This window comes from Aplidium turbinatum, chromosome 7, assembly GCF_918807975.1.
Source record: "Aplidium turbinatum chromosome 7, kaAplTurb1.1, whole genome shotgun sequence".
Lineage (NCBI taxonomy): Eukaryota > Metazoa > Chordata > Ascidiacea > Aplousobranchia > Polyclinidae > Aplidium > Aplidium turbinatum.
In genome coordinates this window covers 27,595,169-27,612,265 of record NC_137478.1, presented here as the reverse complement: position 1 = coordinate 27,612,265, position 17,097 = coordinate 27,595,169, and the positions used below count along the sequence as shown (strand labels likewise).

Here is a 17,097-nt window from a genome sequence, read left to right as displayed (position 1 = left end):
CTGTGTTTAGCGTCGCTGCAGCAATTAAGCTTTAATAGGTTGGATGTTTTCTTTCTTGCATCTTGCGATCTTATGAGCGCTGCTAAACTAAACAAACTTCTTTTATGTTTTCCGTTGCGACCTAAAAAGCGCGTGACTCGTGACCTGTTATCTTTAAAGTGGCGCCTTCGGATTTGCCGCATTTGTAAAAGCGATTGTTTTTAGTACGTCTTTAGTTTGTATCGGTTATTTTATTGTCATGTTCATTATGATGTCATATTCACATTCCCTTACGCCGACCGGGAACTGAAGTTTGATTGTGACGTAACGAAAGTGAGACCATTCGGAGAAAAGATCAAATTGCCGACGCAAATTTGGAGAAAAGATCAAACGTGGCTTTCTCTCACCAGGAATTGCCAGCTGTGGCAGTTGCCGTAGCAACAACAATGCAGTGCGTACCGCCGTTTTTCCACGCAGCGTTGTTACGGAATTGCTTTGTTCTGTCGGATACCTAGCGAGAGACATAGCGTAAAACAAGAAGTTGCGCTGCAGTTGGTTGGATAGTCCAGCGTTTAAGAAAAACGGAAATAATTGTAACGAACACTTCATAAGTGGCATGAAAACTGAAAACAGGATGGGCGAAACATATTTTGCCCACCCTCGCTTCACGGCAGGGTGGGCGTCGCCCACCCTGCCCACCCTATTTCGACGCCTATGTATGTAATGATATCACTGTTCTAACCATAGAGACCATAGAGAATAATTATATTGATTGATAGATTGCTCCACCAATCACACGCAACCACATCCACACGTGCTGCACATCAATAATGGAAACAGAAAAGTTTGAAGATTGGATTTCATCATTAAGCTATCAAAGATTTAATCAAACTACTGTGTATCAAATGAGTGAAGACCTTTTTTTGGAACTCCCTCATCTGGTTTGCCGTTTTCGCTACCTTTTCAAAGAAATTTGGCTTTCAAAAATGGGTGGCCAGGCCACCCAGAAAATAAAGTAGGTGGGCCCAGGCCCACGAGGCCCACGTTGTTCTTCCATCCCTGGAAGGGGCTATTTTTGCACAGTTAATGCCATGGTTACAAATTACAATCAGGTGTTGCTGGAGTTAGGATTAAAGTTAGGAAGGGTTAAGGTAAGGGTTAGAGTTAGGAATAAGATTAGGGTTTTGGACTTTGCTTAGGACTAGAAAAAGGTTCCAAAATACAAGTTTTTGTTTTCAACAGCTTTAAACTTTTCTCAAATCAGGGCAGAGTTTCTTATCTGGCAACACTATTGAGGCTATTGAAACACTATATAGTGTAAATCAAGGATGCCAGACCTTGGTTTTTCCACCTAGATCTGGGTTTTTTTGACCACATCTGGGTTTTAAGTTTTTTTATTTCAAATTTAGGTAAATCTAGGTTTTTTTGGTTTTTAACTTTGTACAGAGCTTGCACGGTATTAAGGCACTGGGATCTTCGATAAATGGTCCACACTGCAACACAAAAATGATAAGGTAGCCTACTGGTAATGTTTTTTTGCATCAGCTACTGCAGTCAGTGAAGTAGCCTACAGGATGCTAAAGAAATGATCCAACTTTATGAAAATGTGGATGACTAAAAATTGGAGTAGTACAACTATTTGTGTTACTGAACATTTACTTATTGTGAATTTGAGTTATTCTTTTCAACATTATGTTCAAATGAAAAAGGCTAAGCAGGGTTTATTGCTAAGTACCAAGTTATCGTAGTTGTACACCAAGCAGTAAGCAGGCATGATGATTCTCCTCAGCCGCAGTCTACAACTCACACAGCAAAAAGTTTAGTTCAAAAGTCAAAACTAACCTTATTGGTTTTGTCTAGTCAGTTTTAGAAATTTTGGTTAAACACGCACTGAACCTTGCTAGCTAGACGCTTTACCATAAAGGTAATTTTGAACCAAAATCTTTGCTGTGAGCCCATATAGGCCTACCAAGCTCTTGTTTTTGTATATAGTTATATTACATATATATTAACTACCATACCAACATAAGCATGTATATTGTATAATTAAATCAAATATAGTTATTAATTACTATATTTGATTTAATTTGCTCTGCTTTGCTTTTTTGCTTAGCATTGAGCACTTTTTTGTAGTATTGATAGTTTTCATTGTTTTTTTTATTGTATAATTATATATATATAGGCTACCGTACGTGTTACTATTTGTAGCTTTCTGAGGCTTCTGTGTAATGATTTAAAAATGGTGCTGAAAGCGCACGCAGGTTTTTTTAACCGCTTTACTACATATTTTCTGGACCTGGGTTTTTTTTTGCCTCATCTGGGTTTTTTTTAGCACACAATCTAAGTTTATTGGAAATTTGTCGCTGGCATCCTTGGTGTAAATATAGCCACAGCCATATTTATATGTGTTAAGATGGATTTAGATCATTACAGTTAGTGCAATGTTGTTTTGATATATCATGTAACTGTAATAAAAGATTGAAATGTAGGCCTGTATCTAAACCAAGCCTACATCATGGAAACTGCAAGTCAACGTGACGATAAGTCAGAAGTTTCCTTGGCAACAAACAGGTATGGTATTTTATACATTATCTATTTAAAATAAATATTTTTTTTAATAGTATTTGGAGCTGGTGTACAAGTCATGGTAGAAATACCATGATATAGACAGGAATCGACTAAGACACATTGGTTGAAGGGTGTGAACTATAAAGCAAAGGTAAAGTAGTTTCACCCTGCATGTTTAGTCGATTCCTGTCTATGACATCATGGTGTTCTTTACGGATGCAGCCTAATTCGTACCATGAACAATTCGTACCGACAGTTCGTACCTTGAAAAGTTTGAGAGAAAAAAATAAAAAAAGCCAAAGTCGCTGATTGCAGTTTCCGCATACATTTTAAAATTTTCCGCAAACAAACAAAAACTCTTAGGATCATTTAAAGAAATTTTAAAATGTTTGCAGAAACTCTGATCAACCCTAACCCTTTTAAAATGTTTGCAGAAACTCCGATCAACCCTACCCCTAACCCTTCTAAAATGTTTGTGGAAACTGCGATCAGCGACTTCGGCAAACTCTTAGGATCATTTCCGGAAATTTTAAAATGTTTGCCGAAAAAACGGAAACTGCGGTCAGCGACTTTGGCTTTGTTCTATTTTTTTCTCTTGATCTTTTCAGTTTGTTTGTTTGTGGAAACACCCTAACCCTAAACCTTAACCCTTTTAAAATGTTTGCGGAAACTCCGAATAACCCTAACCCTTTTAAAATGTTTGCGGAAACTGCAATCAGCGACTTCGGCAAACTCTTAGGATCATTACCGGAAATTTTAAAATGTTTGTGGAAACTGCGGAAAAACGGAAACTGCAATCAGCGATGTTCTATTTTTTCTCTCAATCTTTTCAGTTTGTTTGTTTGCGGATATCGATACCTAACCGATACTCTGATACCCTAACCTTTTTAAAATGTTTGCTGAAACTGCGATCAGCGACTACAGCTTTTTTAAAAATTTTTTCTCTTGATCTTTTCAAGGTACGAACTGACGGTACGAATTGTTCATGGTACGAATTAGGTTGCACTTGTTCTTTACTAGAGCGGAGACTTGTACAGCAGCTCAACTAATATTTTTTTAATATTGCAAGAAATTATTATCTTCGACAAAGAAACTAAAAAAGAAGTTTTTGATGATATTAATCATCTTTTTATGGCGCTTGCTTAATCAGATTGAATTCTTTGGAAGGCTTTGGAGTCATATAATACAACTTGATTATTTTGATAAAATTTATATGTGCAATAGTGTTATCCGATTGGCAAATAAAGTTATTTTTCTTAGGTTTTCATGCCATAATTGTACTTGTGCCAACTGCCATTCGATTCATTTCATACAATAGATGAAAATATCATAAAAAGTTTCTGTTTTCTGTAATTAACTCCATAGATGAAATAAGTGTAAGCCAAGTGGCATGCTTTTTTGATTGAAAGGTTTTAGCAAATTGAAGGGCTAGATGCGTTTTACCTTTCACTACCCTTACGACAAGATCACATTCTGCTATAGATTATTAAAATGATATGGGTACAGTCTGATTTCATGTTTGGCATACAACTTGTGTAATTTGGAACTACTTGTATGATTGTTAAATGTTAAACTGTGAACATTTCTTATTAACAATAAAATTAATTAAGTATGTCTAGGTCAGAAAGAACAAGATACAGTCATAAGAAGCATCAGCCGCGTGAACACACAAGTCATCGTCATAGAAGCAGAAATGACCCAAATTTTGAAAAGTCAAGAGGTTAGTGTTGCAGTTTTCTAACTTTTTTGATCTCCTGTCATATGGTGCACATGCAAACTTTTGATCTTTAACTATTTTTTTTAAATTGAATTTTATCATTTTACTAGACCAGTGGTTCCCAAACTTTTTTACTCCGTGGCCTAAATTTTGATTTAAAAAAAGTTCGTGGCCCACCCAAAATATTTTATACACTTGTATATGGGCGAGCACTGTAGGCTCTAGCAATTTTCTAAGTGGCGACGCTGTGCCTGATTTGACTGGCCCGAGGATCGAAGCCCAGACCTCCAGCACAGATAGCGATGTTTCTTACCACTACGCTAATCGGCCAAGTTCTACTACCTAATTACTGTACTATATGACATGTAACACAAAAACAAACAAAATAGCTTTTTGCAATTTATTTTTTAATGGGAAGGGTGCTCTTGCGCTTTAGCAACAAGCTTAGAAATTCTTGGCTCAGTTGTCGAAAGAGCACAGCGAATGTCATGTTCAACTTCAAGGCGGTTGCGTTGCTTGGACTTCATACATACTAGCGCTGAAAAGGCAGATTCACATAACCATGTAGAAGTGAAAGGCAATAACTGTTTAAGTACGGTTTTGCTTATTTCTGGATATGATGATGCCATGCTTAGCCAGAATTCCGTGAGTGGCAAAGTTTCGAATAGATCTCGGCAACTGGAGTCGTTTTTCAATTCAATCAATTGGTCTTGTAATTCATCTTCCACATTTTCAGGGGAAATTCGAAACGGATTTCTTGCAAGTGATAGGTCATCAGCACTAACTTCAGGAAAATATGACTTGAATTCGCTTTCCAGCTCTTTCAGATGTTGAACAATATTGGTCTTTAGTTCATCGTTTAACTCGTAAATATCAGACAGGTTGTTAAACCAGGCAAAATTGCCGTTTTGAGCTTTTCGTCTCCAGTTTGCCAATTTTTCAACAAACGCATTGATCAAGTCCATGTTCTGAATAATGTTTTTTTCTTTTCCTTGCATTTTCAGGTTAAGGGTGTTTAAAGAATGAAAAATATCTACCAAATATGCCAAACAAGCAATAAATTTTACATTGGTAAAGTGAAATGCTAACTCAGGTTTTACATCAGTTAAATAGATTTCCAACTCATCGCGGAGCTCAAACACTCTGCATAAAACGTTCCCTTTAGAGAGCCACCGAACTTTTGTGTAAAACAAAAGGTTTTTATTATCAGATTCCATGTCTTCACAAAGTTTTCTGAATAGACGAGTGTGCAAAGCGCTGCTCTTCACAAAATTTACTATTTTAATAGTAACGTTAAGCACACCTTGGAGACCACTTGGTAAAGTTTTAGAAGCCAGAGCTTCCCGGTGAATGAAGCAATGAGTAAACATAACGCCAGTAGCCTTTCTTTGCACAAGTGCCTTAAATCCACTTTTGGAACCAAGCATCGCAGGTGCACCGTCAGTGCACACGCCACACAGATTGTCCAGGATATTCCGTTTTCATTAAAAAAATGGTTGACTTTTTTCCATTACATCTGATGCTTTTGTGCTGGTGTTCAAAGCACAGCAGAAGAGTAATTCTTCCTTTACAGAGGTGTCAACTGCATAGCGAACGAAAACCATAAGTTGAGAAACTGAAGATACATCGACAGACTCATCCAGCTGGATGGCGAATAGACCAAAAGCAGATTTATTTATTTCAGTTGCTGCAATTCGTCTCTTTACTGTGTTATTGGATAAAGGAATAGCTTTGAGACTTTTCTCATGTTTATCACCCAGGACAATTCTCGTCATGGCCAGTGCAGACGGTTTAACAACAGTTTCAGCGATATTATGAGCTTTTTTCTGCTTAGCTATAATTTGGCTAACAACGAAAGATGCTTCTGTAAGTTTCTGATCAGTTTGTTGAAAGTTTCCAGTTTTGTCAAGTCGTTGACGTTTACAGCTAGATTCTAGTCGTTTAAAATACTCAATGCTCTTATTCTTCAACTCAGGATGATTTTTTTCCAGGTGATTTCTCAATTTACTCGGTCTCAATGACTCATTGCTTAAGACGCGGTAGCATAGTACGCACAGTCCCTTTTCGACTCCATGATCATTTAACGAAGTAAATCCAAATTTAACGTAACTAACTAACTATCATCATACTTTCTCTTGTTTGCCATTGAATAATTTAGTATTTAGTAATTTAGTTTAGCATGTCTCGATTTGCAAATTTTTATTCAATCTCTTCTTCGCTCTGCACCTCACAACTATCAGTCCACGACATAAAGAACGCTTGTTTTTAAGTACGATTTCTGGCACATGCAAGCTTAAAAACTCATTGTTACGTAACAATTCCTCCCCGTGGCAGACAGTTTTAAGAATGGCAGTTAAAATTTTTCGGTAAAAAATCTAGAAATTGTTAACAATACAGGAACAGTATAAGTTCAATTACAAATAACTCTGTGGCTCACTGAAACCGTCTTCGTGGCCCACTAGTGGGCCATGGCCCACAGTTTGGGAACCACTGTACTAGACCAACTTAGAAATATGTGATTTTTGAGTTTAATCTAAGTTTATGTCTTCACTAATCACTAAGACTTGAAAGAAAATGATAAACATTTTGAGTGATGGGATGTTTTACTGATTAGCTGGCAGTAGTGATAGGGAGCAAAAAGAAAAGCACCAATGTGCAGTGTATTCAAAAAAACTAATCGTCTTCTTTATTAATTGCACTAGAATTTGTAAATTTGTTACTGATTAGAACATCGGAATTTGCCTAATTGAGAAACGTTTCCATTTTCAAACTAAGTAACTAGAAATTGCTTCATCAGAGTAGCCTACCTGCTCAATGATTCCAAAACAGATTGACTTGCCAGATGTGAACTTCATAACTTGCAGTGTTGCCATAACTTTTGAGAAGCCAAAAATATGTCCAACTGAGAGATTTCTATTGAAGCATGTTGATCATTATATTGTTGTACATTGCGTTCACTGATAATCTACTGTTTCCTATTTACTGTTTTTGCATAAAGGTGAGAAAAGTGTGTCCATTTGTACACCTTCTAATGATGACCCACGTGACAGACGAACTAATGCAAGGGCTGTAGCTGTCAACATTCCTGAGGTGGGTAGACTTAAGTCTCTGCAGTCACTGTTGTATTTGGCAGTGTGGTTTGTAGTAGAATTGGTTAATATTTTGACTGAAAAAGCTTATGCGTACTATTTCACATGATAGGATCTTTAATTTTCGAACAAGAATTACATTTTTTATAGTGTGTGGTTAAAATACTTATAGCATATGGTTTAAAAAGTTATCAGAATGTATTAGCCTGACGAAGTAATCTAATTAAACAGTAGCTGGATTTTATGTCAACACATTTAAACTTAATGGGGACAATACAAAAAATCCTCGTATAGTTTGTTGGACACCTCTGAGCTCTCAGTCAATGCTTGATATGCAGTATGCACCGCTAGCAAAGCGTGATAACTTTCGTTACAAACAAGACTGAAAATCTTATTGTATATATATATCTTTGACAAATTATTTCCTTTGGCAATGATAGCAAATGCCCATAGAACCATGTGAAAACTTTTCAGTTTCTTCATAGAGCATTAAGTTGTCTATCTTCACTACACTTTTTGATTGTGAGCCTATTCCAACAGTCGTATTGATATTTTATAAATTCGTCACCAGGTAATGTGGCGCGTCACCAGGTAATGTGGCGAGCCTCCCACCGTTCCCACAAACCTGCCATATTTTGCCTTTAATGTGCAATTGATTTAAACTGGGTAGCCTATCTTCATTATTAAATATAGTTGGCCATGGTACCGTATATTCTATGAGAAATAGTGAAATGCTACTCGCTTGATATTATTGCGAGGATAATCTGTACATCGCTGATACCAGAGTTTTGCACCTTCCAAACAGTTTGGAAAACGTAATAAATCTCCCCTAGGACTTGCGGTCATTAGGTCATTTCAAGAGACCACCATGTGTTTATTGTAACATATACTAGCATAGCAGCTGTGGCAATAGTTATTATGAATATCGGCACAGTAAAGTGTGGAACAACTGTGAAGTCTGTATTATCGATTGATGTGCTGCTAGCATTTATTCTTGTACTGATTTGCTAAATAAAATATTAGACTATGAAGATGTTTTGTGAAATAAAGCGTCGAGTTGTTACTTTAGCTGATTTTCGGCTTGTAATGTTTTATTGCTGACTGCTGTTACCTGGGATGTGGCAGCGGATTGGGATAAAGTGTTCGTTTTCCAATCATGCAATTCTGGTTCGACTCCCGGCTTCAGCTGGTTGTTGAAAAATTGAAAAAACATTGTTGAAAAAACACCGCTCACCTCTACCCAGGCTGTAATAAATTGGATAGGCGTAGTTGCTGAAGGAAAGGCGGCCGAGAAAAAGGAACTGGCCACCCTACTCTCGATAATTTGAAGGCTTAGTATAATGAGAACCTTATCTTAACCGCTGATGCTTGGATCAAGGATGGGACTCACCATGCTTGTACCTTTTTTACTGTTACTTGCAATCTTGACTGGTCAATTCAAAATGGAAAAAAAATCATTTCCACAGATTAATTTGACGTGTTTTTAGTACTGGCCACCTTTGGTCATAATCCCTTTCGACCTATTTAAACATTGGGTAGTAGCGTGTATTGTAGTTTGTTTGTTATTTTGTCAGACTTCTATATGCGTTTGAATTTGTTGAGATTCGTGCGTGGGTATTCGGAAATGTTGGCATATAATTGTCGTAGCTTGACATTTGAACGAATGCGGCTTAGTGTCACTCCACAACGTAATCCCATGTGGTTTGGCCAGGAAATGAATCAATAATCTGTTTATTTCACCAATAAACGGAATATGACAGTTGCTTGTGTTGACGTGGTAATGCTAAAATTAAGTCGGTCTTTTATTTTCGTGAAAAAAGCTTCACAATGACCCGGCAAGCTTGCTTGAAATGTCGGAAGTTATTAATTTCGACAAGTACATCCCATATGACCTGTATCGACTCGTGTAGCAACTGGCGTGATGGCCGTTTAGTAGTTTTTCATTGTATTTTGTCTGGTGGTGTTTTTCCAATTCCACCCTCTTTGTAGCAACGAATCCATTTCTAAGAATTACTATATTTTCATCCTAAACCTCTAAACTTCACGGAGGTGCACTGAGTCGCCATTTTTCAAACTTGCTCTTAGATACCGCATGTGAACTTTAGTGATCAACTTTTGTATTTTTCCTAATATCAATGCGTTCCCTGATCCCCAAGGAACTGGGAACCACTGGTCTGCAGTAGCACATCTGCGATTGCCGTATTTCAACCGTATCACTTGCGATCGTGCGCCATCACAATTATATGATGCGAATGAGAAAGATTTTCAACTTTCTATCGTTCTTCAAACGTTAATTTTCACCAATCATTTAGAACGACAATTGGGGAGAGACGGAGACTTTCGTGTCTGGAACAACCGACGTTACGCAATTAAGTCATGAATCCCTTGCCAAACTAACCAAGGTAGGTCATCTATTTCCCATACTTATTTGTTTACTTGTCACTGTGGCTTCAATTCCTATTTCCTGGGTGGCAACTGACTATTAGACCGTATTGTCGTTGCGTTGGCTATGGTTACATATCTCAAGCAAAACTTAAACATTTTTGTGTTATATTACCTTTGTATTATTCTTGTTTTTGATAAATAAACTATTGATTGATTAAAATATATGGTTAGACATTCGCTTACCCGATGCAACGTTTGCATTACCCAGAATGCATTGCTTTTTTTGATTTCATGTTGAGCATATTTGAATTTTAGTATGCGTAATGGCATCAAATTACCATTCCAAGACCAATCGACAAATAATTTTTGCAGGATAAAGTTTCCCCTGTTGGTTTTCATGACTGCGGATTTATTGCAACTGTGATTTTTGCTTGTTTCTCTTATTTGTCACCGATTGCCATTGTAACACTTCCCTATTATTGGTTACCGTCCAATCCCTCACAGCAAACCTGCCATACTCCTTGTCAGGTAAGTCTCTCCACTTTTAGCGGGCGTTGTGTTGCTTTAGTTCGTTTTAAACACCGGAACTTTCACAAATGCACAGTTTGCATCAAAGCTTGGGCTACGCATTGCCATTTTTAGAGCAATAAAATTAAAAGTAAGTACTGCCGGTATGAACAAGTTTCCTCTTTTTTGAGCCTGAAAATTATTATTCCCTATTCCCGTACTGAATTTTTTTTATGTAACATTTAGTGTTTTTGCATTCCAGGCAGCGCTACTAGGAATGGCATTCAAGCTTCTTTTATTGCTGATCGGTTCTTGGGCAATATTTTTCCGTCGTCAGCGTACGAGTATGCCGAGAATTTACATTTTCAGGTAAATAGACAGACTTGAGTCGAGTGCTTTTGTTGTCTCTTCCTTCATCAAGTGAGCAAAAAAAATAAACTGAAGCAGCTAGTTGTCTAAACCAGTGCTACTCAAACTTTTTTATGCGGTGTACCGGCTGAGCACCTTTCATCACTTGGCGTCCCGGTCAATTTGCGAAAAAAAGACAAGAGCAAAATCATTGTTACTTTTGTAACAAATACACAAAAAAAACAAGTAAAAAACACTTTTATTAATGGTCTTTCGAATTTTGATGCGAAGTGTGCGCTTGCTAGTGTGCGCTTCTATGTATAAACATGCTCAACTCACTACAATCATCTGATATATTGAAGTCAGAGTGTGGCCGATCGATTGTTACTGGACGCTGCAGGTATAGTCAAGCACGTGGACACAGCACAAACACACAAAAAGGATGATCATCTCGCATCGAACATTGCGATACTTTGTTGAAATAATGGATAACAATTACAAAATAACATTTCTTTGTGACGTAACTGGAAGTCGTCGCAGTAGCGGGCCACCAAACAGTCTTTTGCTGGGAAAGCAGATTGAACATTATCGTTGCCTAAAAATTATTATATAGACGTTCTGATCAACATAAAACAAATTACTTAATTTACAATTTCTCCTAACTGACCGCGTACCAGCAGCCAAGTGCTCGCGTACCGGCACCGGTACGCGTACCGGCGTTTGAGTAGCACTGGTCTAAACTCTAAACCAGTGTTGCCAAACCCCACCAGTGAGTTTTCCCTGGACTGCTGCAATGGTTGACTTCTTAAGATGGTGCTTTTTGCTGAGAAATAATTGCCGAGTTTCTTTAATACAAGCGAATTTTTCTAATTCAATCTCTAGAGTCAAGTGAAACATTATGATTTTATTTTCGCAGAGCTTTGATTATGTTTGTGCTGCTGTTGATGAGTGTCACTTTTTGGCTATTCTACATCATCTGGGTGGTTGAAGTCCAAGAAACTGATTTCCAGGCAAGTAACTGCAAAAAGTGCAGTCTTTCACAGTTTACTTAGAAATTAGATTAACGATATCAACTCATTTACAATTTTTAGTGAACTGTTTCTAGCTGAAAGTATAAAAATCTAATTCAGGCTAGGCCTATTCAATCATGCCGAAGTGACCATTGAAAAGTAGTTTTTCTTAATAAGCAATAACAAAGGCATGCTTTGCTTCTGCTAATACGTATTTGCTTATTTTGCCACACAGAAAGAAGAAACGTGTTAGCTAATGATTCATATTCAAGCCGCCTATGAATTGAAGTCAACTTCAGTGCTACACTTTGTTTTTCTTTTGTTCCTTCAGGCTATCGTTGAATTTGCCGACAGCTTCACGGACTGTCTCTTATTTGTCCATTATCTTTCCCTTGTTTTGCTGGAGCTTCGTCAATTGCAAACTACTTTTGTTTTGGAAGTCATCCGGAACAAGGATGGCGAGAGAAGATTCTACAACGTAGGAAATCTCAGGTGCGACTGTTTTTGATTTAACCTGACGGGTACGATTGGTCATACTTCCAACTGTCTGCCCCCTTCAAATTGCTTGATTGTGGCGAAACCTTTATATTTTTTTATTAGATGCATTTATTTAGTATATCAGATGCACTAGTTTTATGTGGTTGATTTATAGCAGGGCTTCCAAAACTATAGATCGCGACCAAAAATGGGGTCGCTAATCGTAATTTTAGCGCCGCCAAATAAAGTAAAAGAAGGCCTACAGTTGCGTTTGCATTATAAACTACCTAGTACCAAAAAGTTGCATTGAAAATTATTTTTTGAAATGTTGTTGCACACTTGCACAGTAAAAAAGAAAATTCGAGAAGCCCTGATACAAAGCACACCATGCAACACAGGTGCTTTTTTCTTAGCAAATTTTGACTGTCGATTTTTTGTGAAAGTAACATTAAAGTACTGTTGTATTCGCGTATTAAATAGCGAGTGGTTTACCAGGCTTGCTCAATGCTCATGGGAATTTAGCTCCTATTTTTGATCTGACTAATCCAGTATCAACGTTGTTTAACAACAAGAGAGCGGCACTATGCGAATCACAAATGTTAGCCATCTACTTGGTGACATTATAATATGGCATCATGGCTCCTGTAGTTAATTTCATTGTGTTACTCGGGATTGGCATCCCTGCGAGACATCAGCTCCCGACGATAGAAACTGATATCGCATTTCATAGCATTCATGGTTTTGTACGAATTAAAGTCCGTTTTTTAGCGACGTCTCTAAAGTAAATGCAATAACATGTAACGTTGTTGTGCAATATTTGTTAGAAATCGATTGGGAATAACCATTGCGCGATCCATCCCGATGTGGTATTACTAATTGGCAGCTTAATCGTTCGTTCATCTGCTTGCAGCAGGCCAACGGACACAATTATACCGCCAGTATATTACAGGCAACGCGGTGTCGGCATGAAAGATTTAGATGGGGTTCAAAGTTCGTGGTTTAACTTTAACATTTCCTTTTCAAATCTCGGTCCCATTGGTTAAAGTTCACTTCACTGGTTCTTATCCACTTAGGATTCGCGTTTTTAAATTTCTATTACTAAACCGCCATTTTTTCATTGTCAGCATTCAACGCTGTTCTGTGTGGGTGCTTGAAAAGTATTACTGCGACTTTCCCGTCTACAATCCCGCGCTTATGAGGAAGCCATCGCGTAGCTCGCGGATAAAACAATCCAAGAAACAAACCTTCAAAGTCTACAATGTCGATGGTGAGTTTCTTGTTGACAGCGCATTCGCTTGCTTTCTACAAACGTTTGTCAAAGCTCGTCCATTGAGCGTCAAGTATGTAACGTCCATTGAGCGTCAAGTATGTAACGTCCATTGAGCGTCAAGTATGTAACGTCCATTGAGCGTCAAGTGTGTAACGTCCATTGAGCGTCAAGTAGGTAACGGTTATGTATTTCCAGTTACGTTACACTTGCGCCGCGTACTGACGAAGCTGTGAGCACCACTGGTTTAAACATTTGGTCCGGTCTCCAGGTTTCGATTGTTAGAGTGTCTGATAGCTTCTAGATAAGTTCATCAAAAAATGTGTTGCGACCGTGCCAAATTTTTTTCAACTTAATAACTTACTTCGGTCATAGCACGTTTTAACGTTCTCGTTTTGTCGCTTCTACCTTTTTCTCGACCTTTGCTATGTTGACGTGTGATGTGTTGGCTGTGAAGGACTGAAAAAAAACAACTGAACTGAAAAAAAACTGTTGATTTGTTGATTCTTTGGACAACTGCCAATCATTGTCATCCAGGTCATCCTGGGAACGACACCAGCGGAAAAAATCGAGCAATCATTGCCGCTGTGGCCAGGAGGAGGGATGCAGGACACAATGAAAGATACTACGAGGAGGCGGAGTATGAGAGGAGAGTCCGCAAGAGGAAGGCAAGGTGAGAAGATGAAGATAATCTTTGTTTCAAATCACGTTCTGTTTTTACTCAGAGCCCGATTTTAGTGAATGCATTATCCACTTGTGTGAGACTGTTGAAGGCAGCACCAACAGATTGTTTAATTTGGCGATTAAGCTAATCGTCTGATTATTTAATCAAGAATCAGCTTACGCCAAGTTCATGTGGATCAGTAATCGGCGATTTATGGTTTGTACCAGAGGAAAAAGATTAGTTTACGAATATTCTAGTTGATCGGCCGATTTACTTAGTCAGTAGATAATCCACTATTGGTGCATCTAACACTTAAATACATACACATTTTGTTTAATAGAAATTGGTTGTGACCACATGTAACTTTATCTATGGATGATCATCTTTACTTCTTAAACCAATTCTCATAATCTCAGGCTGATCGCTGCTACAGAAGATGCTTTCGCTCACATCCGAAGGGCTGTCAATTATTCTGTGATTAAAGACGCCGATATGTCGATGGATGCAAAGCAAGCTTCTGAGGTTGGTTAGTCTGGTATTCAGTTGTTCCATGAACGATTGTTTCATTATTTTGAACTGCTGATATTGTCCCTCATTCTGTCCTTTTCTTTTAGCCAAGCAACTCTTGAATGCAAGTTCGTTAATTTGCTTTGTTCAAAGCGGTTTAGTTTGTAATCTGTCATTTCGATGTGGAATAAATCTGGAGGCCGTCCCACATGGAACCGGGATGCGCATCATTCGTTCGAGATCTGATCTCTCACTCATCAGCCTTTCCCTTGTTGCAGGCCATCTTTCCCGCCCTAGCAAGATCCCTGCAAAAGTATCTCCGCACAACTCGACAGCACCAACACCATGACATCGACAGCATCTTGGAGCATCTCTCAAATTGCCTCCGGCATGACATGACTCCCAGGGCTTTCTTGGAAAGGTAGTCGTTGTTTATGACTGCGCAATGTGAGGGAGATTTACAATCGTGTTTGCATATCCAACTGACGACTGAAGCAAATTTCTCCGTTCGCTATCTTTATTTAGATGAAAGTTGCTATTTTATTCTGCAAAAGCTTTGCAGTTTTCAAAACAAAGATTGTACGAAAATTGCCCACTAATTGTTGGTGGGCTGTACGAATAAACCAAGCAGGCTTGTGCTGGTATTTTTAACTCAGACTTTGCTTTGTTTCTTAGTGTACAATATTATTGTTAAGCGAGCTGGGATCACATAATTTACAATAGAAAAGCTGGCAAGGAGACGGTGGTTCATCGCTCGAAGCTGTGAATAGCTTTCGTTTAACTCTCTTCAGGAGCGAGTCGTCAGAATAAAGCCTGATCTACCATAGCGTACGCTCTAGATCCATTTCATTCTGACAAGCTAGTGAAGAGGGCCAGAGGAAAAGTACAGTAAATTCGGGCAATAAACCACCTTCTCGCCATCTTTAAGTTCTGTACTGCAAATCAACTCTTCTGACAGATGCAATCAATTTATTCAAAACGTTGTTAGCGTGAAGTATCTTGCCGATATAGCCCGACCTGTGCTGATTTCAGCATTTTTTCATGAACAGCTCCATGTTTGAAAAGAGCTACTTGAGGAGTGTGTGCCTTCAAAGAGAATTTTGTGTGATTTTCTAAATATACGTCATTTTCTCACAAATAGCTTACTCTGCAATAGGTTTTCTATCAAACTTCGCATGCAAAACAATTTGAAAACTGTCCCTACTGAAGGTTACCACTGCAGACTAATCAATAAAGTAATTGTCCTATAATCTAAAATCCAATTTGTTATGTTTAAATAAATAAACATTAATTCGATATTGTGATTGCGCATGAACATGTCTGAAAACATTTTCAGGTATTTGCATCCGGGACCTTACCTTACGTATTCGCCACGTGGCGATTCCAGCCAATGGGGGATAGTTAGTGATGAACCACTTGTCAACATGGTTAAGGTAACTACCGTACTTAGTCTGCAAACCAATTTTGCAGGTCTTTGTCATATTAGCACAATTGTGGGCAAACACATAATATACCGTATATTTCCTGCAACTTTAGAACGAAAAGCTAAATGACCTAAGACAATCTGGCAACCCTTCACCTTTGCAGTAAATATTTCATGTGCGCACTGTGCATACCGTTTTAAGAAAAAAAGTGTGAATTCGATGGAGTTTTTATTTTGGAATAGCTCTTTGCATCACTCTATTCACTCTGCGTTAATTTTGAACTAACTTTGTGGAAGGACCTTTGGCAGGGTTGCCCATTAAATGGTTGCTTTTGTATCAGAGTATTGGACAAGCCTTGCCACTAGAGATTTCAGAGTAGGGGATGTGAAATTGCATCCACTTTTGGCTTTTTCTCTTTTTTTCACGCAACCGAAAGGATTACTTTTAATGGTTTCCAAAATGTTATACGTTTTGTAGGCTTCCGCTACATAGTAGTAGTGAAGTTAGTAGTTCCCCTGAAAGAAAACTTGCAACTGACCTTTCTAAAGTGTCGGAGTTTCACATCCCCGCAATAAAATGTCCTCGTTGCAACAATCACTTTAGTCGTAAAACTTCCCGAATATATAGAACTATTGTGACCAGTTTACCTCACTAGGAAAATACAGTGACCACCCTTTTTTCTGAAACAATGTAGTTAAGAGTCATAGCATCCACTTGCTGGTGCTTCCTTATGAAGCCAGTTGATATTGCCGAAACGTGGAAAACATGTTCCATTTCTTTTCAGGATGGGTCCGTTTTCCGTCTCGACCAGAAGGAATATTCCCTGATCGTTACCGCGCATCGTTTACCACGGATCAGTTTGAAGGAGGAGTTTGTTGATGCAGATCGCTTCATGCTCCAGATGCAAAGCGAAACCTCGCTCTAATGAAGACGCAATAGATTATCTGCTGCCTCATCTCAAACAGGAATAGATATGATAATTAATGTGCTAAGAACATTTGAAATTTGAGAAATCTATCATGCTTCTTTTTGTTCACTTACAGCAATGAAATTTTTAAGCTGCTTAGTGCTTTTCGACCATACCTACAACCTCTGTGAAATCATCGTGCTTTGTGCTTTTTTTTATAAAATCTTTCATATATAACACATCAGAGT

General features: G+C 38.2%; 1 protein-coding gene across 1 annotated transcript; it reads left to right on the top strand.

The window, feature by feature from the left end:
* The first annotated feature begins 2,394 nt into the window (after positions 1-2,394).
* On the top strand, positions 2,395-17,076 carry LOC145774279 (vang-like protein 2). The gene is made up of 14 exons (XM_082585480.1): positions 2,395-2,550; positions 4,167-4,267; positions 7,263-7,354; positions 9,666-9,755; positions 10,111-10,266; positions 10,508-10,614; positions 11,510-11,603; positions 11,935-12,095; positions 13,205-13,347; positions 13,885-14,020; positions 14,428-14,533; positions 14,797-14,939; positions 15,855-15,951; positions 16,727-17,076. The coding sequence occupies exons 1-14, from the start codon at positions 2,495-2,497 to the stop codon at positions 16,865-16,867; spliced, it is 1,623 nt and encodes a 540-aa protein (XP_082441606.1). The 5' UTR covers positions 2,395-2,494; the 3' UTR covers positions 16,868-17,076.
* The last annotated feature ends 21 nt before the right edge of the window (positions 17,077-17,097 follow it).

Bases quoted from the DNA above. Each gene is read 5' to 3' on its own strand.
- LOC145774279 (XM_082585480.1), top strand. From the start codon at position 2,495: ATGGAAACTGCAAGTCAACGTGACGATAAGTCAGAAGTTTCCTTGGCA. The intron at 12,096-13,204 runs GTGCGACTGTTT...TTTCATTGTCAG, and splicing joins TACAACGTAGGAAATCTCAG to CATTCAACGCTGTTCTGTGT. The intron at 14,534-14,796 runs GTTGGTTAGTCT...CCCTTGTTGCAG, and splicing joins ATGCAAAGCAAGCTTCTGAG to GCCATCTTTCCCGCCCTAGC.